General features: G+C 39.3%; 1 protein-coding gene across 1 annotated transcript; it reads left to right on the plus strand.

Annotated features, from left to right (window-relative positions):
* The first annotated feature begins 436 nt into the window (after positions 1–436).
* LOC129718242 (LSM12 homolog A-like) lies at positions 437–23867 on the plus strand. Its single transcript, XM_055668817.1, has 6 exons — positions 437–455; positions 22694–22822; positions 23139–23272; positions 23330–23449; positions 23507–23626; positions 23678–23867. Exons 1-6 carry the CDS (start codon positions 452–454, stop codon positions 23744–23746), a joined length of 576 nt encoding a protein of 191 aa, XP_055524792.1. The 5' UTR covers positions 437–451; the 3' UTR covers positions 23747–23867.

Raw genomic sequence — 23867 nt, forward strand, 5'->3', positions numbered from 1 at the left:
CTTGTTCGTTTGGCTCGATTTTTGACATGTTCGTTTGGCTCACAACACTCTCTTCGCATATCTCTCCCTCTGAGTATTGCTACTTTACACTGTATATTGCAATTTGTGAGAGTGTGAATCAAGCTCGATAATTTTTTATTCTGTCTTTTAGATGACAGTTCTCACACCTGTGAGACAAAAAATTCTTACAGCTAACAAAGAAAAATCGAATACATCGCACTAATACAAACGCACCTGGAGAACGCTATGTGTATATAGAGTCGCGCAAAGAGAAAATCTATCGTTTCGGCAACACAGTTTTTGTGCCGTTTGTTGCCAAGAACTATACAGTTCTGTTTTTCCCCATGCATAAGCGAATATCATTTTTTGAAATTCTTCACAAATTACACAGTTTTGGTGATGCTTTGTTAAATTTAACTGAACCAGTGTACAGGTTTGATGTTGGATTAAAATGTGTAAGTAAAACTTCGGAAAAACACATATTCTTTATCACGCTTAATTAAAACACTTTTCATCCACTCCTAACATTATCACCTTGTTTATTTACATTGCTCGATTGGTACCCTCGTTTGACACTGATGCGGTTCCTTCGGTTTCAATTTTGCGCGACTCTATATTATAAACATAGACTCTGACGTAAAGTACTGAAATCATCCAAACGATGATTTTCTTGAAAATTTGTTCGACGTGTTATGTTTGTTAGTCTTTGCTATAACTATTAGTATAGAGCTAAGACAAGACGTGACAGCTGGTCACCGTTACATTCAACCAATTTGAACCGGCTGCTGATTGGCTGAGTTCGATAACGCAATCGTCACGTAGAAAATACAACGAGGTTACTTTTCACTGTAAAGCAGTGATGCTGGAGAGTCATAATTTAGCTATTATAATTGTTCATAAATAATGATGCAAAAGTATGCAAGGTACATGATATTACCGAGTAATGTATTTCACTGTTATAACTTTAAAAATGCATTGATTAATCGTATATTACTATTTCGGTTGAAGTCCAAGAAACTTAGAAAGAAAACACAATCGATGATTGGCGTCCGTCTGTCGATGTATTGCCTCCACAAGCTGCTTCTGTTGATGAAGCAGCTTCCGTACGTCAGCTTCCTTCCGGAGAATTTCTTGACATTCCGTACACAATGACGCCATATAAGATGTGATGAAAAGTTCGCGGTGTCGTTGTACGCCGATACACGCAGCATGGTAAGTTCTACTGCAGAACTCGCACTTCCAAAGAAAACGGTCGTCGTTTATGCTGCACGAATTTACACCGCACGGCATGGTTATTTACGTTAATACACTAAGCGGAAGAGTTACGACACGGATGGTCAGCAAAAACACGCGACGTTGTCGAGGTGTGAAAAAAAAAAACAAAAAAAAATGTATACTGTACAAGTTAATTACGGAGCGAAAAGCAAACGCCCGATGACTGTTCGAGGCGAAAAACTCCAACGATTGCTTCGAGTAGTGACACCAGATTGGGCCAGAGCACCACGTCTTCGCTCCTACGGTATTTCTTGATAAACGACGCAACTTTCGGCAGGCACTTCGTACTATAAATTTCCCCGTTCACGGCCAGTACGGAGCTTCTCGCTGATTGTCAGCCACAGCAGCACCTTCTTTGGGAACTTGGTGTTTGAAATGAATTTCACCTCGGAAGTCACTTCCTTCGTGGGAAAAGTAAAATATGGAGTGCCCTGCCAGTTGTTGTCATCCAGAGTGAGATAGGTCTCGGCGTGGACCACCATCATCTGACTCATGGGTTACTATGATTGATGCTTCATTGGTAGTTTCGTCAAAGCGTGTAAAGGTAAACTCATGAAAAATCGGCCTTTTTTGAGTATGTTTTTCAATGCTAACGTTAGGAATCAAAAATTTTGTCTTCTCGAAAAAGTTTCCATCGCAAAATTTGAGCTTCTGAGCGAACTTCTGAGAGGGTTTCACTTACAGTCGTGAAAGTCTTACATATTTGACCAACCTAAAAATGCACAAGAGTAGTTCTTGAAGTTTCAGAAATCGATTTTTTTATAGCAAATCTCTTAGAAATGCATGAAATGTCTAGAACTGATATTGTTTTATATAAGTTTGTTTTAAAAACAAAAATTTAATTTCAGGGACATGAAAACTTCTGCGTTGGGAGACTCAAGCTACACCAGAAAACACAAGAGACACTCCCAGCTCGAACATTTTCTTTATCGATCAAAAAACTGTAACTTTGACCGCTTGAGGCTCTACTTCCCAAAGTCCAATTGAGCTCAAATTTGGCATGGAAAATTTTTACGAGAAAACAAAACAAATCTATCGTATTTGAAATTTAGAACTCTATCGTAAATGAAACAATTAAAAAAATCCTTTTTTCTGAGTAACGTTACAACTGTACATAAGTCTGTAGATTTATAACCTCTCGCTCAACGATATCCATCGAAAAATTTGTCGCTCGCAACAGTACTTTTTTTTGGTTTTCTCCGATAGTTCCGTGTGGGTGAGTACCCACATAGATATTTTCCGAGTGGGTACTACTACCCATACTACCCACATGAAACGATTAACCTAATTCTTTATGAATCTTCGAGAAATTATTTTTCAGTTTCAATTACTTCTTCAGTTTTGCAATTGTGCATTCGTTTGCAAGTGATTTTGCTGTACGAAAAACTTTACACTAGATTTAAGTGATCGAATCCTATATCCTAAACATTAGGTAAACGATTCAATAAATAGGAACCACCATATAAATTTACTTGTTAAAGTTTGGAAAGCGAGAAAAGAAACATTTATTTCAAAAATGCTAAACATTCGAATGACAATGAATGGCGCTAGACACCCTGTGACGTGAGTAGGTGCCGTCAGTGGAACCATGCATCCTCTCCTATCGACTGTTAGATTAGGAACATTTCAAGGTGGGTTCTAGGGAGCCGATTTCGCAGTTTTGTAATCGTTTGACCGGCTTTGCTGAATAGACTTCTGAAGGAACGGGTGTTCCTAGAACTGGCATGTATTTCACCTCTGCGTGATGACAAAAGCAAAAATATTTCATTTCTTCATTTTCGCATGCAAAAACAAACAAAATATCAGCAACACCGTCAACGCGAATTCGTTCGGTTATTGCATGCGAAAAAGAGGGAAGGGAATATTTTAGCTCTGGCACTCACACATATTTTAACAATCGCTTATGTGAGTTCGCGTAAGTGCGAACAGCCCTTAAAAACTTTTTTAACTTCGTAGTCGCGACGCCGGTTGGCAAATGGCTGGACACGTGTAACTTGAGACCCTTATGCGGCCATTCACCTCTGTCCAGCAACTCCTATCCCAACCTACACGTGGTGCCGACCGGAATACGAGTAACCTTAGCGGAGATCGGGTAACCAACCCCGGTGGAAACTATGGTCGTATGCTGACTGGGAAGGGGGCCGTACGCGGCTGTATCCCCATAGGAGCGGCTTACAACAGCGTTTGACCCGGAGCGGGCGGCTGAATTATAGAATGCTGTACCCCGCCAGCTACACCTAAGATGGCAGCCCCATCAGCAGGATGTAGGTATCGCGACCCTGGTAAGGTAGCATACCGAAACCTTTCATCAACCACGAACAACGAATTTAGAAATACGGAACGGATCAATCGGCAAAGACCTAGGCTACGAACATGGAAAAAGATTAAGGTAAACGATTGGAAATTGGGTACTTGGAACGTCTGATCTCTCAATGAACCGGCGCGGGCTGGCTTGCTTGCTCGAGAACTACAGCGGCAGGGAGTCGAAATCGCAGCGATTCAAGAGGTTCGGTGGCCAAATTCCGGAGAAAGGGAATTCCGTGCAGTAAACCCTATTGCACGCACTTTTTTCAAGTACCACATCTACTACAGTGGCGACAAAGCAGCGGAACGGGGCGTCGGTTTCGTAGTGCTGGGAAATCAAAAAACAAGAGTCATCCGGTGGAGGCCCGTAGATGACCGTATATGCGTGTTGAGGATTAAGGGCAAAATCTTCAACTACAGTTCAATCAACACCTACGCACTGACAAACGACAAATCCGATGAAGTCAAAGATGAGTTCTATGACAAGCTTGAGCGAATCTATGACGAGTGCCCAAAACACGACGTAAAAGTCGTCATCGGAGACGCAAACGCACAGGTTGGGAGGGAGGAATTCTTCCGTCCGGTCATTGGAAGGCATAGCCTCCATTCTTCAACCAATGAAAACGGCCTGAGGCTGATAAACTTTGCCGCGGCCAGAAGAATGGCCATATGTAGGTCCTATTTTCCACGTTTGAATATTCGGAAACACACCTGGAGGCATCCAAATGGAGAAGCCTGCTCCCAGATCGATCACGTACTGATTGACGGTCGGCACTTTTCGGATGTTACTGATGTTAGGTCTTTTCGGGGACCAAACATTGACTCTGACCATTATCTCGTCGTTTGTAAGATCCATGCACGATTGTCGAACGTGCTGAAATCTCGCACAGAGAGGACGACACATTTCAACATTCAGCGGTTGAAAGCTGATGGCGTGGCAGCAGAATACGCCAGAGAGCTGGATCACCGGATCGCAGAACAGCAGGAGGAAGGAGTGGAAGACATAAATAGGCTGTGGAGCAGTATTCACGGCGCCATCGAAACGACTGCGAGAGAGGTGGTAGGACGACGCGTGGAAGACAGCCTAACGGCTGATTCGATGCCGAGTGCCAGAGAGCGACAGATGAGAAGAACCGTGCCAGGAGCCGCATGCTCACTGCGGCTACGCGTCAGAACAGAGAGAGGTACAGGGTGGCAAGAGCTGCCGAAAATAGAACCCACCGTCGGAAGAACGAGAGTACGAGGAACAGGTGCAGAGGACCTTGACCTTAGATGGCCGTACGTCCTAAGACATGGCCTGCATAACGTGGTTCCGCCCATTCACTCGGTCCATGGCTGCCTGCCTCCAGTTCCGCGGGCACCTGGTACTTTGCAGATCGTGCTCCATCTGGTCCACCCATCTCGCTCGTTGCGCCCCTCGCCTCCTCGTTCCCGCCGGATTTGAAGCGAACACCAATTTTGCAGGGTGGCTATCCGGCATTCTAGCTACATGCCCTGCCCAGCGTATCCTTCCAGCTCTAGCCACTTTCTGAATACTGGGTTCACCGTAGAGGCGCGCAAGCTCGTGGTTCATCCTACGCCTCCACACTCAGTTCTCCTGCACACCGCCAAAGATGGTTCTTAGCACCCGACGTTCAAAAACTCCGAGTGCTCGCAAGTCCTCCTCGAGCATTGTCCACGTCTCATGCCCGTAGAGAACGACTGGCCTCATTAGCGTTTTGTACAGGATACACTTGGTGCGAAGACTCAGATTATGCGACCTTCAGTCCGATCCTATCTGCTTCACGTTTCAGTCGGGTATACTGGTCTGCCACCGTCTCAAATTTTCTGCCGACAATATCCACGTCGTCCGCAAAGCAAATAAATTGACCTGATCTGTTGAAAATCGTGCCCCGCATGTCAAACCCCGCTCGTCTCATAACACCCTCTAGCGCGACGTTAAACAATAAGCAGGAGAGACCATCACCTTGTCGGAGCCCCCTGTGAGACTCGAATGGGTCCGACGTTCCACCCGAAATTCTCACACAACACTCCACATCCTCCATCGTAGCCTTAATCAGTCTTGTCAGCTTCCCCGGGAAGCCGTTTTCGTCTAGAAGTTTCCATAGCTCTTGTCGGTTTATTGAATCGTATGCGGCTTTAAAATCGACGAAAAGATGGTGTGTAGGGACTCTAAACTCACGGCACTTTTGGAGGATCTGCCGTAGTGTAAAGATTTGGTCAGTTGTAGACCGTCCTTCCATGAAGCCGGCCTGATAGCTTCCTACAAACCTGCTGGCTAATGGTGACAGGCGTTGGAAGATGACCTGGGAAAACACTTTGTAGGCGGCATTCAGGACTGTGATCGCTCGATAGTTCTCGCAGTCCAGTTTGTCGCCCTTTTTGTATATGGGGAAGATAACCTCTTCTTTCCACTCCTCCGGTAGCTGTTCTGTTTCCCAGATCTCGACGATCAGCCGATGCAGCGAGCTAGCCAGTTTGTCGGGGCCCAACTTAAAAAGCTCAGCTCCGATGCCGTCTTTTCCGGCCGCTTTGTTGTTCTTGAGCTGCCGGATTGCATCCTTAACTTCGCTTATTGTTGGGGGTGGCACATCTTCGTCGTTCGTTGCACCTACCACGTCTTCTCCGCTCCTGTTGTGGTCTCCTGCTTGCACGCCATTCAGGTGTTCATCGTAGTGCTGCTTCCACCTTTCGATCACCTCACGATCGTCCGTCAAAATGTCTCCATTCTTATCCCTACACATTTCGGCTCGTGGGACAAAGCCTCTGCGGGATCCGTTGAGTTTTTGGTAGAACTTTCGTGTTTCGTGTGTGCGGTGCAGCTGCTCGAGTTCTTCACATTCCTCCTCTTCTTGGCGACGCTTTTTTTCCTTGAAGAGTTGGACTTGCTGCCTCCGTTTCAGTCTATATCGCTCCACATTCTGACGGGTGGCTCTACGCAGCATTGTTGCCTGCGCTGCGTTCTTCTCGTCCAAAATCTGCCGACATTCTTCGTCAAACCACTCGTTACGTCGATTCGGTTGCACGTGTCCCAGGACTTCCACCGCAGCACTGCTGATAGCTGTTTTCACGGCATTCCAGCGATCCCCTAGAGGGGCTTCTTCAAGCTCTCCCTCTTCTGGCAGTGCAGCTTCGAGCGATGACGCGTACTGTGTTGCGATGTCGTGTTGCTTCAGTTGCGCGAGATTATACCGTGGCGGGTGACGATACCGTATGTTATTCACAACGGATAGTTTTTGGCGTATCTTAACCATCACTAGGTAGTGATCCGAATCGATGTTAGCGCCTCGATGTGATCTGACATCGATAATGTCCGAGAAGTGCCGACCATCTATCAAAACGTGGTCGATTTGTGTTTCTGTTCTATTCGGTGATCTCCAGGTGGGTCTATGGTGGAGGCTATGCTGAAAGAAGGTGCTACGTATGGCCATGTTCTTGGAGGTGGCGAAGTCGATTAGTCTGAGGCTATTTTCATTCATCAGCTGGTGTGCACTGAATCGTCCAATCACCGGTCTGTACTCCTCCTCCTGGCCAACCTGAGCGTTGTAATCCCCAACGATGATCTTGACATCATGTTTTGGGCAGCGGTCATATTCACTCTCCAACTGCGCGTAGAATTCGTCCTTGTCGTCATCGGTACTTCCGAGGTGTGGGCTATGCACGTTGATAATACTAATGTTGAAGAAACGGACTTTGATCCTCAACCTGCACATTCTAGGGCTGATTGGCCACCACCCGATCACCCGCTTCTGCATCTCTCCCATCACTATAAAAGCTGTTCCCAGCTCATGTGTGCTTCCACAGCTCTGGTAGATGGTGTGACCATCCCTGTACGTACGCACCATCGTCCCCTTCCAGCATACCTCCTGCAGCGCTACGATTTTGAACTTGCGGGCCTTCAGTTCCTCGGAAAGCACGCGGGTACTTCCTAGGAAGTAGAGAGGTCGGCAGTTCCATGTTCCGAGAATCCAATCGTTAGTCCGTTTTCGTTGCCTAGGTCCTAGCCGATTGTTCCGGTCCGTACTTAACGTTATTGCGTTCGTTGCTGTTGTTTTTTAATGGTGCGGGCTTGCAAGGCCAGCGACCAACCCCACTATGTCGCAGGAGGGCCATCGTAGTGCCATTGTTTAGAGTCCCGGGCACTACCAGGACTTGAGAAGGGCACTGCGTTACTTAGAACGCTTCTGTTGGTGTCGATCTCAGGAAACTCCCTTCTGAGGAAGGTAGCCCCGCCCCCTGTCAACATGCGAGCAGCAGTCCCACCAGGGTTGGTTACCCGATCTTTCCACTGGTTACTCGCACATCAGTTGGTACCACGAGAAGGTAGGGGTACGGTAGCTGGAAGGCTGAGGTTCACTAGTGGGAACTGTTATGCGCCTTTGGTCCAGTCATTAACCAACCAAGGTGCAGAGGACAGCTATGCTCAAAACGACGTGCGGAGATTCTATAGAACTGTCAACAGAGTCAGAAGCAGAAGCAGGAATTTCCCTGTGCCGGTCATGTGTAATGACAAGGACGGCAACCTGCTTACTGATAAACCGACGGTTGCAGCCAGGTGGAAGGAGCATTTACAGGCGCTATTGAACGGTGAGGAGCCGGATGAGCAGAGCAGGAACAGGATGACGATTATGAGTGACGAACAAGCTGTGGAGCCACCAACACAGGAGGAGGTGAAAAAGGCGATTAGTGAGCTGAAAAACGACAAGGCCGCTGGGAAGGACGGTATCCTAGTTTTCAGAGTGTTCGTGTCATCAGGAAAATTGTGGGAGAGTAAAATATCAAGTGATTATACATCACAAAAAAGAAAGCAAAATATACTTGAAAAATAAATATAATTTGACACCGTTCAGATAGAATGTAACCAAAGTTTTGTTTTGTTTCGACTGTTACCGGCACAAACATCCTCCTCTGCGCTAACATCGCATTTAAAACTGAGTGGTTTTCAATTCTTAAACTGAGTACTTTTGAATTTTGAAAATGGTTAGTTTTAAATTCAAAAATGAATATTCTTCTTTTCAAAAACTTGATAGTTTCAAAATCTAAAACTGTGTAGGTTTTAATTGTAAAACTGAGTAGTTTTAAATTCAATAAATACACACTTAAAACTGGATCTCGAGCTCGGCAAAAAAACATCCGAGTTCACTCGGCAACTTTGGATTCAACCGGTATTTCAGCAAAAAAATGCCGGTTGCCGACAGTTGTCAAATCATTTTGCCGAGACTTCGTCCAAAAAACTAAGCTTGACGAATCTCGTCTCTATTTTTTGCCGAATTTATCGTTAAACACTGTTGATGCCGAGGTCAGCAAAAACATTACTGGTATCTTGGCACAAATTTTACTCGTTGCCGTGTTTCGGCAATACAGCTGTCATTCTCATGAACGAGTTGCCGCCATTTTTCTTAGTGCAAATTTATGCGTGTTACGGGTGAGTAAACAGGAATCGGATACAAGTTTGGCTGAAATTTGTGCAAATAACAAGTGTTTACAATCCGGTAGCCGAAAAAAATGTAGTACAGTTTGGTGGGAAGTGGCTGGAACTCAAAAAGTGTTATTTCAAATCGTGTGAATACAATATTTTATTTGTTTTAGGGATAGGCATTAGACGTAATTTTAGATTAGATGTTTAGCTCAATGCCCTACTGGCGAGCAAGACAAAGATAAGTATTCAAGATTTAGTATGAATAAATTTCTTTACTTACTCAAACTCATCGAGCTTATAATTTATCTTTTGAAAGAAAACTACCTGATTCACAGCAAAACTATTTTCTGCGATTGGATTCCACTGAAAAAACGGCTCTTTACTGTGCCGAACATTCAGCTTATAAAACCGAAAGGTCGTTAGACTGGTTGCCGCTTCTCGGCTGGATTTGCCGAGAGCACAGTTAACTGTGTACCGCGATTCTCGGAATGAAATGACATCTGTCAAATATTGGTTTTCCGAGATTCTCGGCAAAAGAGATTCAGCCGAGATGGTTGCCGAGCACTCGGCTGTCCAAATCTCGGCACAAACAATGCCGAGATTCGGCGAAAATTTTTAAGTGTGTAGATAATTTTGTACACATAAACTGTTATTAAATGATACTAAATGAAATGATACTAAATGAGTTTTATTAAACACAAAAAAATGAGTCCAATTGTATACATCATTCTGAATAATAAATACACAGTATTTGCTTATGCTATGGTCACACATTTTGAATAACTACGGAGTTACTCAATTTTCGTGTTGGTCCACTTTTTATGGAAATGAATTGCTTTCTAATCGAATTTGAATTCATTTTAGGGAGCGTGAAGGACAGGACGTGACAAGTGATTTTTCGGCACGACGCTTGCCAGTGTTCCCAAAAATGTTAATTAAAGAAAATATCAATATCAAGGATTTCCCCCTTTCTGGATTTCAATTTTAATTAATTCATTTGATGATGCTAGTTCATTAAATCTTCAATTGATTTAAATATATATGTTAAATTTATTTGAACTAGCCATAATTTCAACTCATTTCGGATTCCTCTTGCTTTTCATGAAATGAATCTGCTATTGTTCATCATACGTAGTTTCAAAACATGAATAACATTCCGAATGTTGATTTTTATAGACATTACACAGTCTAGTGTATAAAAAAGTTTCAAAAAATTGTTAAACCAAAAGCTGTTTATTCACTTGGTAAGCAAAAACTGTGTAAACAAAAAATATCGATAGTTTTCGCAGCACGGCCAACCGTACCGACTAATAATAAAATTTAACGGTGCGCCTAATATAATCGACCAATCAGAGAGGGCTTTCGCTTAAACAGAACTTTGGGTGATTTTTGGTTTCTCTTGTCACGTCCTGTCCTACACTTAAAATAATTTTCACGTTATGATTACCGGAAAAGGTATGTGAATATTTTCCACTGTCATTTTCACGTAGATTTTACGTGATTGTCATTTGAGTTCATCATGATCTAGTGAGATGATTTATCCTGTGAATATTATTCAGTACACTTAAAATAATTTTCACGTTATGATTACCGGAAAAGGTATGTGAATATTTTCCACTGTCATTTTCACGTAGATTTTACGTGATTGTCATTTGAGTTCATCATGATCTAGTGAGATGATTTATCCTTTGAATATTATTCAGTAGACATATGCGTTTCATGTGATTTTCACGTAGAATTTAACTACCGGTAAAGTGAAAAGCATTTGAATAACGGATAGCTACTACGTTTTATTGAACGTATAAATTTCGATTGTGGTTTCCCAAATTCTTAAGAGAGAAATTAGATTTCAGAATTTTTTGAAATATGTTGCTAGATAAATCGCACGGGGATGCAAAATTTCCAATTTTATTACGTAGATACTACGTAATAAAACATAGTATGCATGTGATTTTCACGTAGATGTTATGTTTGTCACATAAATCATGAAAACTGACAGAAAATGAATAAGTACAGGAAATTTCACGTAACAATAACGTGAAAAATATTTTGAGTGTAGACATATGCGTTTCATGTGATTTTCACGTAGAATTTAACTACCGGTAAAGTGAAAAGCATTTGAATAACGGATAGCTACTACGTTTTATTGAACGTATAAATTTCGATTGTGGTTTCTCAAATTCTTAAGAGAGAAATTAGATTTCAGAATTTTTTGAAATATGTTGCTAGATAAATCGCACGGGAATGCAAAATTTCCAATTTTATTACGTAGATACTACGTAATAAAACATAGTATGCATGTGATTTTCACGTAGATGTTATGTTTGTCACATAAATCATGAAAAATGACAGAAAATGAATAAGTACAGGAAATTTCACGTAACAATAACGTGAAAAATATTTTGAGTGTAGGTGGCTTTTAGTTATTCTTCTTTTCGTTCAAATAATAGCCCTCATAAAACATACTATTATAATTTTTCGTCGCGACGCTCGTCAGTGTCGCCAAAAATATTTAAAAAGGGAAATTTCGATACCTACACGCTGCTTTATTTTAACTCTAATCTGATTAGGATCTACTCAGTTTGGTATTCTTATGCAAAATGTCAAAAAGTGAGTAATCGAGTACTGGACAATTTTCATAATTACCATGTTTACTCAGTTTTGAGTTATTATCCATGATGTTTACTCACCCTGAGTATATGTATATGTCAAAAGTTTTCAACAGCAATATTATCGGTTTCCGAAGAACAATTGGTGTCGCTTTTTATTCGTTGGCTAGCAGTAAGTATCTGATCTGTCATCAAATCAATAATTTCTTAATCAATTAATAATTTCAGCCCAACATCAGTATTGCAGAGGATTTGAAAACACCTAAAAGATCTCTTCAAAATGAACAACCGCAGGTTGTATGTTCTACGATGCCGTTTAAAGCCGGACTTTTATTCGTGATAACAAACGGAAACATTTGTATTGATGTACACTGCCGCTGTCCGCATATGAGTCCCATGTCGATTTTTGGCGTTTTCGTGATAAATATACGAATGGTCCTCATTTATAACGTACTTCGTAAAACTACATTAAAAATACTGGGTTTGTTTCTATAAAGTACAACAAAAAATACCAAGTCATGTTGGTCCCATATCGCATATACTCGCATAACAGTCCCATTTCTCGTACTTAAACAAATTAAGGCCTATTATTTATTATGTATGACACTTTTAATTTAGATTGTTTACATTCAGTTTATTATCAAATAGAGCCCACAGGGAGTACATATCAAATATTACTTATAATAAAAGCCTAAGTCAACGAGTTTGACTTGGTAGGCAAGTTCAGCCAAAACAGTTTCTGCTCTTCATCAATGAGTGGCAAAATTATACCTAATATGGTCTCCTTCCGGCTAACATCGATACCAGTTGGGTGCTATTGGTTCTTTAATGAGCTTACTAGATCGAATTCATCAGTAGTAACTAGTTTTAGCTGTTTTTTTGAGAACAAAGAAAAGCTTTGAACTCCTACTCCATTAGCGACAGAATCGCTAAATAGTAAGTCCAGACAACCTTTACGCACAATGATCCGTCTAATATTTTCAATGTAGGGCCGATTCTTACACTTGTTTAAAGTATATTGGCTTACGCTGAAACCAGGTTGTACGAAACTAGTTGCATCCATTTCCAACACGTTAACCCTTTTCTTTGCTTTAGTAACAACTTCCACAAACTCAGGGAATGTTACCGGTGGGTTTTTGCGCATGGATTTTTCCACCGCAGCATGGAAAGAATCTGCCGCCATAAAAGTGTGGCCAGACTCGAAGAACTTGAGAACGATTTCTTCAATCTGGTTTGCTGAAGAATTTACAAGCAAAACCAAATGAAGAAAAAGTCCACAGTTTTTGTTCTGCGCCGCGCAGTTGTCGAGCCAGAAAGTGATCCTACGAAAGTTTTCAAGATGCTGAATGACTTGGTGAAAGCAACTAATTATGTCATTCGCGGATCTACCAGCAACCGCTTCGTGCCACAAACAAGCTATCACTGAATGGGATTTCGCGTAGTTTCCGACTGGTGCGAAAGTTTCATTAAACGCCAAGAGACGCTGCGAAAAAACAATCGTTTTGAAACCGTCGAGGCGGGGCAGCTGAATGACCTATTGAAAAAATATATGGACAATTGTTTGTAAATGCATAGTGCCGTGTCAAATAAGTTAATTGAAAAAAAAAATTGAAAATTTCTAATTTAAAAATATCTTCTGCAGATCCACAGCTAATACAATTTCATTCGATTTAACTTCTTCGCAATCTGCGCGGTAGGCCTCACGTGATTGCTTCGCAAAATTCAAGTGATTTTCAGCTTTTTCACAATTGGGGCAATTATGCATTACGTTGTTATTCATGTGACCAAGCAAATTTCTATGCTTAGTAGCTGCAACGCAAGTTTCACATTCTTCATGACCGAGCTTTACCAGAGAAATGTTAAGCTCCCTTATCATTCTACAATAGAACGTATAGCTAACTTTCAGTTCCGGATGCATTTCTTGATACTGCTCGTGCATTCGCTTCTCGGTAAGATCCGACGGTAGATACAATCGATTCGGAGCGTGTTCACGACGGTAGTCTGAAATGGTTGGATTATAAAGGGCGATGTGAGCTTTTAAGGCATTTCTTTGGTCAGAGCTTCGATCATATTTTCCGCGTTTTTTTAGTTTCTCGTTGTTATTAAGACATCTATATATGATATTGCTGTGAACAAATGATATTATAATCATGTATCAACATATATTATCAGGAGCTAGTATTTCTTACCCACAGTGCTCCCCGTAGCCTATGGTGTTAAGGAAAAACTTCCGGCAAACCCGCACAACTCGTTTGTCGGTCATTTCAAATGAAAAATGGTATGAGTGAAGTTTACTTGGGTCTTTGAGTTCATGTCGATGGGTTTTTCTGAAGTTAATTGGCACCCGGCTAACTCTTTCACGGTAAAAAGCAGACTGGCCACTGACATCAAGCTTCCAAAATGACCGATGTATCAGTATACGGTCGTTTTTTGCGACTTTGTTGGAGCAATTTCTGCGACAGCAACAAGGGACGAGTTTCGGTGGATGGGAGATAAGACGATTTCTGGCCACAACACCTCTGCGCTGTTCCTTTTTTGTCTTCGTTTTACGTTTTGCTCGGTGCTCCATTTCGAAGTAGTTTCCTTCTGAATCAATAACCTGGTCTACACTACTGAACTCATCAGCGGAATTTTTACCATCAACGAAATACGGTTGCATTGCGCTGTCATCGGATTGTCCAAAAGTTTCTTTTCTTTCGAAATTCACGGGGCTAGATTCCGTACGGAATCTTTCCCAAGTATCACCTCCAAAACCGTAAAACTCGTCATCCGAACTTTCATCACTGCCGTAAACCTTAATTGCATCTAATGCTGACATATTTGCCTAAAAACCTTACAACTTTTCAACAAAACGACTTTACAACGCTCCGATTTACTTTAGATGACGATTAAACAAAAGTATACGTCAACAAACGAAAACAACGACGCGTGCGATGCTAATAAATGGGACTGGCAAGCGGGTATATGTGTGATTTTTCAGAATGTGTTCGCAAATGAGTCCCATTTTCTTCTGTCGTAATTTTCTTTGCCAAAACATAAAAATATGATCAAAATATTTTCACAACAGTATAATTATACTGCAATGAGTATATTTCGCCGAACTACGTGAGATATAATAGTGATAAACGTGAGAAATCATAAAATAATGTTAGAAACTTCAATCGTCTTTTTCTCAACATGTCAGTTTTCGTTATGGGACTGATATGCGGGCAGCGGCAGTACAGTGCTCAACAATCGATGCAATTTAAATCCTTCGCAGTATTAGGTGACGAATGATGACGGATTTTCTGGCACAAAAATGTAAATCACAGTTCACGGGCAACTGTCAATCGGTTGGGTGCCGTATTCAATGAAGACACAATAATTTTCACAGATCCGGTGTATGAAAATGTTTCGAAAAGTTGTTGAACGAAACACCCCGAAAAAAAATAACATCAAAAAAACCTTAAAAGTTGCTGTAATTGTACATAATTTTACCATAATTTAACTATGTTTTTCATTATCAATACATCATTTTTACATTAAATATGAACAATAAAAAACATTGTTTTCGAATTTTTTACCATGAAAAAAGGGGGTTGTTATATATCTTAACAGCATTTTTCCAGGCACTTTTCCCATACATTTAGAAGTCACTGACAATGTTTTTTATGGCAAAATTATTGTCGGTGGTGAATTCAACAACAAAAAACATTGTTAAAAGATGGTAATAACAAAAATCGTTTGCAAGGTTACAGTGAAAATACCACGTTTCTTATGGTTACAATAACAAATATGGTCTAGTTACTGTTCTCACCACAACATACATCGTAAATTTTTTTTCGGGACAGTTCATCCACTTGGTATGCAAAAACAGTGTAAACCAAAAATATCGAAAGTTTTTGCAGCACGGCCAACCAGAGCTGCCAAATTTTATTTTGAAAAATCTGTATGCACCCGTAAAAAAATCTGTATTTTTCTGTATTTTGTTCGTGTGCCTACAAGTGCTCTGGTTTTGGGGTAACTGGGCGTAGCATCCAACCTTAAACTTCGCCTGGAACCGTAAAAAGGTTGGGTAAAATTCCTGAAAGAAAACTCAGGTCTATAACCATGTTTTTTTTTTTGCTAGAGAGGCAATAGAATTCGGTATTTTTGTTTCAAAGCTTCCCCGCTTAGCCGAATAGAGCTTTCTACGCCAGATCTCACCAATACAGGCTTAGTCTGTATCCTAATAAAATCGATTTGTTTTCAACCAAAAAATCAGCTGATATTCAATTTCGAAAAATATTGCACTTATGAATCCTAGTTCATTAGTGTTACCTGTTTTAACAAACTTTGTTTTAGTGGAAAACCAGATGAAATAAAACTAAATATTGGCTTACAACTTGAATAAAAGCTCGGGGCAGCAGGAAATTTTTTGTTACTACCAGCGTGTTGATTATTTGCAACCAAAATTAAACTTGTATTAGTGAAATCGACCACTAATACTAGCGCAGATAGAAAGGTCTATGTCGAAAGTCCAGAAGAAATCAAACAGAAGGAATTTCTCGCTTAGTAAATGCCAGACGCCCAGCAGAACTCGAACAACCACGCTCGACGCCTGGGTTAGAATCCCAACGCCGACATAGGTGCCGATTAGCAATACTCAGAGGGAGAGATATGCGAAGAGAGTGTTGTGAGCCAAACGAACATGTCAAAATTCGAGCCAAACGAACAAGAAAGGTAACAAATTGCAATAAGGGTCGATAAAGAATATATTTATTTTTACACGTTTTTCATGTTTTATTGCTAAAACATGAATTGAGAATGCTCCAAATTTGCTTGATCACAGTGATTTTTAACTGGTGGTTCACAAACCCTTTGTATAGTCTACAAAATAATGCTGAAAGTATATAAAATAAACATAAACATAAAATTTAACACCTTCACGGTTTTTGTGATGCACTTTATTATTCCCCAGGACTTCCACCGTCACCATCAGTTAAGCCTGTAGTACACTTTTTGACTAATGGTCAAATATTTGACCTTCTGACATAATGGTCAAATTTTTTTGACATCATGGTTGTTGTTTGCCCGTGTTAAAATCGGAGAGTGACAAATAATTATCTTTGACCAAATTTTTATCTGTCAAAAAGAGACAAATATTTGACGCTCGGTCAAAGAGTGTACTACAGGCTTTATACGAGCCGAATAAAAAAGTTAGTGAACATTGCGCTCTGAGAAGAGATCTGGCACCTCTGATATGTGAAACCTTGTTGCCAAATCAGCGTTTTTTTTGACGTAGAATACGTCTTACGGCAACATATACAGGGACCAGGGTTGATATTTGTTGACACTCTTGAGTGAAAGTGAAAAAAAGCATCCATAAACGTTATTTTTTTAGAATCCTTTCAGAGTTCTTCCTTTCCGCTTTTTGCATGGAAGTGAACTGTCAAAACACCTTATTATATTTCATGCGATGGAAGCAAGACAACAAAATCAGTTTATCAGTTAACGAAGATTGTCAAGGCATCGGTCAGTGTCAGTGAAAAAGTGTTTTGGTGAGATTTATTTTGGTTGAGTGGGCTGTTTGTTTTTCTTTTTCGCTTTGAAATGAAGATCATTTGTTTGGATTTGTCGTCAAATTTTATTCCGTAACCGTGAACAATACGCGCGATCTATTTCATCTGAGTATAACAGCACGTTACTAGGACGAAAATCTAGTGTATCTGAGAGAGTGCTGCGATAATTGGAAGTGAAAATTGAAAATGATTGGCTGTAATTTTCGAAGAATTTTGCTGGGGAAAATGACTTTTATCAGCACTGACAGGGACCCAACTCCAATGCAGGGATCCAATTTCAAAACCGAAAACATCGAGAGCGTCACGAAAATTGTCCAATTTCAAATGTTTTAAACTCAGTCAGTTCTCAACCGATTTCTGTCATTTTTGCAGCAATCGATTGCAAAATCATTTAAGCACCCGTCCAAATGCAGAAAATTATAATCTGATTGTTCGAACTATGACATGTACTATTGAAAATTGTTGAACAATGTCGAAACGCAATTGTCGACTTTTGGTTGGTCGCTTGCTGCCTTTCCCTAAAAAGGACGACAGAATGGAGTACCTAGTTAGCCGGGAATGCACTCTTTGGGCTATATAAGAGACTGTTTCTCCCCAAGCAAATCAGTTTACTAGCAGCGGGCAGCAGCATCGGACAGAAGCAGTAATGGCAGTGCAGTGGGCGAAGACGGCGTGGAGCAGCAGCGGGGAACAGCGACGGTGATTCCTACTTCTTTCAGTTCGGCTTCTCTTCGATTTGAGTTGGACCTCACCAGCGGTAATCCAATTCAGATATCGTTGGGTGAATACAACCCGAAACTGGGAGAGACTCGCACCACCAGTTGGTTCGAGAAGCAACTATCAACCAGCGTATGTATATAGGGTGTGTGCACATAACGTGTGTGAATATCTATAGCGTGTGTCGCTAGCTGTATAAGGTGTGTGAATTGCTATATAGCGTGTGGCTCGCATGCGTGGCTTGCTATATAGCGTGTGTGGCTAACATGCGTGGCTTGCTATATAGCGTATGTGGCTAGCGTGTGTGTATGTTTATAGCGTATATGCATGTCTGTACCGAGTGTGTGCATGTTTATAGCGTGGGTGGCTTACTATATAGCATGTGTGGCTAGTAGTATAGAGATTAAAATTTTCATAAATAATTGCAAATGAATCACCTCATATTGAATTCAATTATCATTGTTAATTATTCAGAACTAAATAAAAAATTTGCCATGTTGAAAAACATTATTCAGTTGTCAATAATTGGCATTGAAAAACTCAATTAACTTGTTTTGACTTCAGCTAAGCCTCAAAGTTTATCTGAAAAATTTTTGAGCTAGTGAACCTGAATCACATAATTTGTTGCTCAAGTCTTACTATTTGCAGCAATCAGTTATAAAATTATTTACGCTATCGTAAAATGCAAAAAATTGTTATTTGATCTGTTATACTATAGAATGCACTATTGGTCCTCGTCTATAACCTCTTCGTAGCCACTGCCCAAATTAAGCTATCTCAGTGCAACTTGATACAAAAGACAGCCTCAAAACAATTCAATTTCTTTCTTGTTTTGAATACGGCAGCCTGTAAATCCGCATAGCTGCACATAACTTCTGCTGTTGTTCATTGTTGTTACCGGTACCGGCTATAGAAGTAAACGTCATCTGGAGCAGAGAGACCATTTAATTAATCTACTATATAAAAATGGACTTCCGTAACGCTTGATCTTATTGATATTATTCCCTCCGTCTCTGTGGTGTACAGTAATCATCATTTAAAATCGTTTAAATCAGAAAAATAAGCGGTGACATAAAGGTTTTTTAACCGGAGAATGTTCGCTGATGTTCAGGAGACATTTGGATCACTACAATTTGAGATATTATTCACAAAACTACGTAAAACATGCAAAATTATGACTTTTCAAGCTGAATTTGCCTCTAAATCAAAATTCAAAGCGGTGACATGTGATTCTTTTCTCATTAAAATGTTTGTTACGTTCAGGAAAGACATTCGAGGAAAAATAACGAGTATCTGATTGCTAAAACTTGAGATATTAATCACAAAACTACGTAAAACATGCAAAATTATGACTTTTCAAGCTGAATTTGCCTCCAAATCTAAATTCAAAGCGATGACATGTGTTTCTTTTTTCATTAAAATGTTTGTTAATGTTCAGGAAAGACATTTGAGGAAAAATAATTGGTATCTGATTTGACAATTTGACAATTTGAGATATTATTCACAAAACTACGAAGCAAAATTATGACTTTTTAAGCTGAATTTGCGTCTAAATAAAAATTCAAAGCAATGACATGTGATTTTTTATTCATTAAAATGTTTGTAATGTTAAGGGAAGACATTCGAGGAAAAAAAATTAGTATCTTATTACTAAAACTTGAGATATTATTTACAAAACTACGTAACACATGCAAAATTGTGACTTTTTGTGCTAAATTTACCTCTAAACCAAAAATCAAAGCGATGACATGAGATCCTTTTTTCATTAAAATATTTGTTAATGTTCAGAAAAGACATTTGAGGAAAAAAAATTAATAGCTAATAACTAAAACTTGAAATATAATTCACAAAACTATGTAAGACATGCAAAATTATGACTTTTTATACTCAATTCGTCTCCAAATCAAAACTCAAAGAGATGACATGTGTTGTTTTTTTATTTTTTCATTAAAAAGTTCGTTGATGTTCAAGAAAGACATTCGAGTAAAAATAACATGTATTTGATTACTAAAACTCGAGAAAATAATCACAAAACTACGTGAAACATGCGAAATCATGACTTTTCATACAGAATTTGCCTCTAAATCAAAATTCGAATCTATGATCTGTGATTTTTTTTAAGATGAAATTAAGGGAAAATAATAAGTACCTGATCATTTGAAATTTAAATAATTTTAATGAAACTACGTGAAAAATGCAAAACCAAGATTTTCAGGCTTAATTTGTCTCTAAATTATAATTCAAAGCGATGACTTGTGATTTTTTTCAATGAAATGTTCGTTCATGTTCAGGAATGACATTTTACATAGAAGAAATGATAGGTATCTGATTACTGAAAATGTAGATATTATTCACAAAACAAAGCTATGATATATGATTTTTTCCATTGAAATGTTTGTTTATGTTCAGGAAAGGCTTTTGAGTAAAAATAACAGATTTTTGATTACTGAAAATTGACAACAAATTCACAACATTACGTTAAACAAGTAAAATCATGAGTATTTTAACTCAATTTGCCTCTAAATCGAAATTCAAAGCTATGACATGTAATTGTTCTTCATTGAAATGTTTGTTAATGTTCAGGAAAGACATTTGAGGGAAAATAATAGGTATCCTATTGCTAAAAGTTGATAAAAGATGATTTTCTGCATACAGAAAAACACATCAAAATATTTTTTTTGAAATTTATATATATTATACATATAATACATGCAAAATTTTGACTTTTTGAGCATGAGCTCAATTCGCCTGTTAATTAATTATTTTTTTTCAATAAAATGTTCGTTGTTCCTTCAACATCTGCAAATATTTTCTTGCAGAAGAATTTATGTTTTAATTTGGTGTGAGTCGAGCAGAAAAAATTACATTTCTGATGGTTTCGTAGTTTCGTGAATAGTAACACCACAGACTAACAGACATAACACGTCGAACAAATTTTCAATAAAATCATCGTTTGGATGATTCCAGTACTTTACGATAGTAACACTAGCACCATCTGCTGTCGTGTTCGCGCTGCGTCATGTATTTCGACATCAGTGCCAGCGTTACTGCATGTGTCAAATGAGGAACTACAAAATATGTATGAGATTGCATGACAGCACTCCAGACGACGTTTTCGCGCGATGACTGTTATTCGATTGAAAATTTGAAATGAACGTTTTTTGTGGTGATGGAGCTAGGTTCCAGTGTTACGTCTGTTAGTCTGTGGTAACACATTACGGGATTCGAAATACTTTTTCACTTTTACCAAAACTAGATCTTGGGACATTTGGCTGGAGGAAAGGCCGCATTTAATTGGTTTAATCTTTTTTTTAATTTCTACGTAGTTATGTGGATCAAAACGTTAACTCTTCTCATACGTGTTCCTTGGACACCAACAAACATTTTCGTTTTAAAAATTCAGATGTTATCTTTTTAGATGTGATTATAGAGGAGAACTAAGCATGAATGGTCACGCTAAATTCTTCTTACTTTGATTTATTTCTTCTGAAAGTTACATAAAAAGAGGTTTTACTGTGAACGATTGACGAATGTCCGCTTATCACACGAGTGTGGTATATTCGGAACTGGGCTGACCCCACATAACATTTCCTAAAATAACGAGTTCTGGTTTCAGGAAAATAATCTAAAGTAGCCAACCATTTCAATACTTCCGAAACTTCCGAAATCCAAAATGGCGACTTCCAGTTTTTGTAAAACATCCCCAAATTACAAAATGGAATCCAATTCTGTGCGTTCTCAGAATGTTAAAGTACTTAAAATGATGATGGAAATATTTTTGAAGTTGTGCTTATAATGCAATGAATTATAAAAAATGATTCCTGAATTTTTAAACTTTTGATCCCGAGCACCGCCGGGAACGTTCATCTAGTTAACCCTAATTGAGTATATTCCCAAACCTATTCCAAGAAATACATTGACATAAGACAGGCTGTCGTATTCTACGTTAATTCTGCGGTCGTGTCTCATAAACGACCTCTTTAACTGTTTTCATCGTTTATCTCTCCTTGAGGATCTCTAGTGTCGATGGTTGTGGGGTGGCGATATACACCCATAACCATCCCAACTGGTCTAGGTTTAGTCCTAGCCAACACCGGGAGATTTTCTGAGGCGAGAAATCTCTGGGATCACGCATTCCATCGCATAAGGAAGTAAAGCCGTTGGCGCCGGTACGTTGAACAACGGGTCGTAAGTTAGGGTCCTGGGTGGAGTCGCCTTCACCAGTGGCGAAACCAGATCGACGGAAAATAGGCAAGAATAAAAAAAAAATCGATTGCTAAAATTCTGTACAAATCTGTATTAAAAATCAAAATTCTGTATGAATTCTGTATCATTTCTGTATCGTGGTCAAAAAATCTGTGTAATACAGAAAAATCTGTTTTCTTGGCAGCCCTGCGGCCAACCATACCGACTAATACTAAAACTCAACAGTGCGCTAAATAAAATCGACCAATCAGAGAGGGCTTTTACTTTGACAGAACTTTTGGTGATTTCTCGCCAAACATGTGAAAAGGGCCCATGTGCCATATGTAAACAAGCCAAATTTTCTCGTTTTTTGATCAATACAAGCGAAATCTGCTCTTACCAATAAGATTTATTGATAAAAGAATTTACTCTTAATCAAACAATCTTATTTGTACGAGTAGATTAAGCTTGTATTCATTGAAAAACGTGAAATTGTGGCTTGTTTACATATGGCACTTGGGCCCTTTTCACATGTTCAGCGAGATTTTTGGTTTCTCTTGTCACATCCTGTCCTAGGGCAGAATAAAAAAAATCGCTATAAGACGGTTTTCTAAAGTTTGGTTTCTACGCTGGAAAAATTGCAGTGAAAATGGCTGGTATAGTGCAGGATTGTTTTTCAATCGGAAGTACTGTTGCATATATAACATGTTACGATCAGAACATTGAAGGAGAAGTGCTTGCGTTCGACCAACAAACAAAAATGTTGATTTTGAGTATCCTTTAATAAAATTTATAAACTATTTTCAACTGTTCTTTACGTGAGTTTGTTTGTGCTCCGTTTCCTAGAAGTACGTTATTATTTATTTTATTTTTCATTTTGTGATAAACAATAGCAAAGTTATTAGTTTAATTCATTTAGACAACGGGTTACTTACAAACAAACAAATCTCTAATTATAATTTTTATTGGAGCAAAAGTGAAAACAAATATGAACGACACCGTTTTATAAATATAAAATTCTTAACTTAACGTTGTACTACTAAGTTTACGTAAATCAAATGATTTTCCTTAACCCATACATTTCCGCAGAATGCGATACGGCTAGCAGTACCTCAAAACTTAATGATGTGTACATTGTTAATCTAGCTCTCTGTAGCGATGTTCAAGTTAAAAGAGAAGTAAATTCGATACCAGAACCTCCTCAATCACTTAATTTGCAGCGCGTAAATATCCGGTAATTCTTTTGGAGCTAGAATGGTTAATGTTGCGATTAATTACAGCTAAGTACTCGAGTTAGAAATCAAGTGGAAAGAAAGAAACGGCAAGTGTCAGCCCTAGCAGCTGGAGTCAGTCAAGAAGGACAAAAACTCTTCTTGGCAATAGCTCGAACTATCAATCAGGTTCACGCTCAACTCCCAAAAAATTTTACTTGACTATAATATTTTTTTTCTCTTAAGGTGTCATGGTCTGGACCTAATATCGTCGTGTTTCAAGATGTCACTATAACACCCCCATATGCTGTAGAAAATGTTAACGGTTCTCCTGATTCTAGACAGTTAAAATATGTCAAAAAAATAGTGAGTGTCACACATTAGTTGTATTGTTATCAAACATGTCCTTTTTTCTAGGTTGAAAAGCATCTGAACGATCAGGCATCTGCGAATATGTCTTCAACAGCTGTCTCTGCGACTCAGTGATTCACCATTGAATTAGTTATGGTGTAATATTTAAGATCCGATACAAATATTTAGAAAAAATGTAACAATTATTACCCATTTTAATTTGAGATGGAATGAAAATCCCATTTGTCATTCTGTA

Source organism: Wyeomyia smithii, chromosome 1 (assembly GCF_029784165.1).
Source record: "Wyeomyia smithii strain HCP4-BCI-WySm-NY-G18 chromosome 1, ASM2978416v1, whole genome shotgun sequence".
Lineage (NCBI taxonomy): Eukaryota > Metazoa > Arthropoda > Insecta > Diptera > Culicidae > Wyeomyia > Wyeomyia smithii.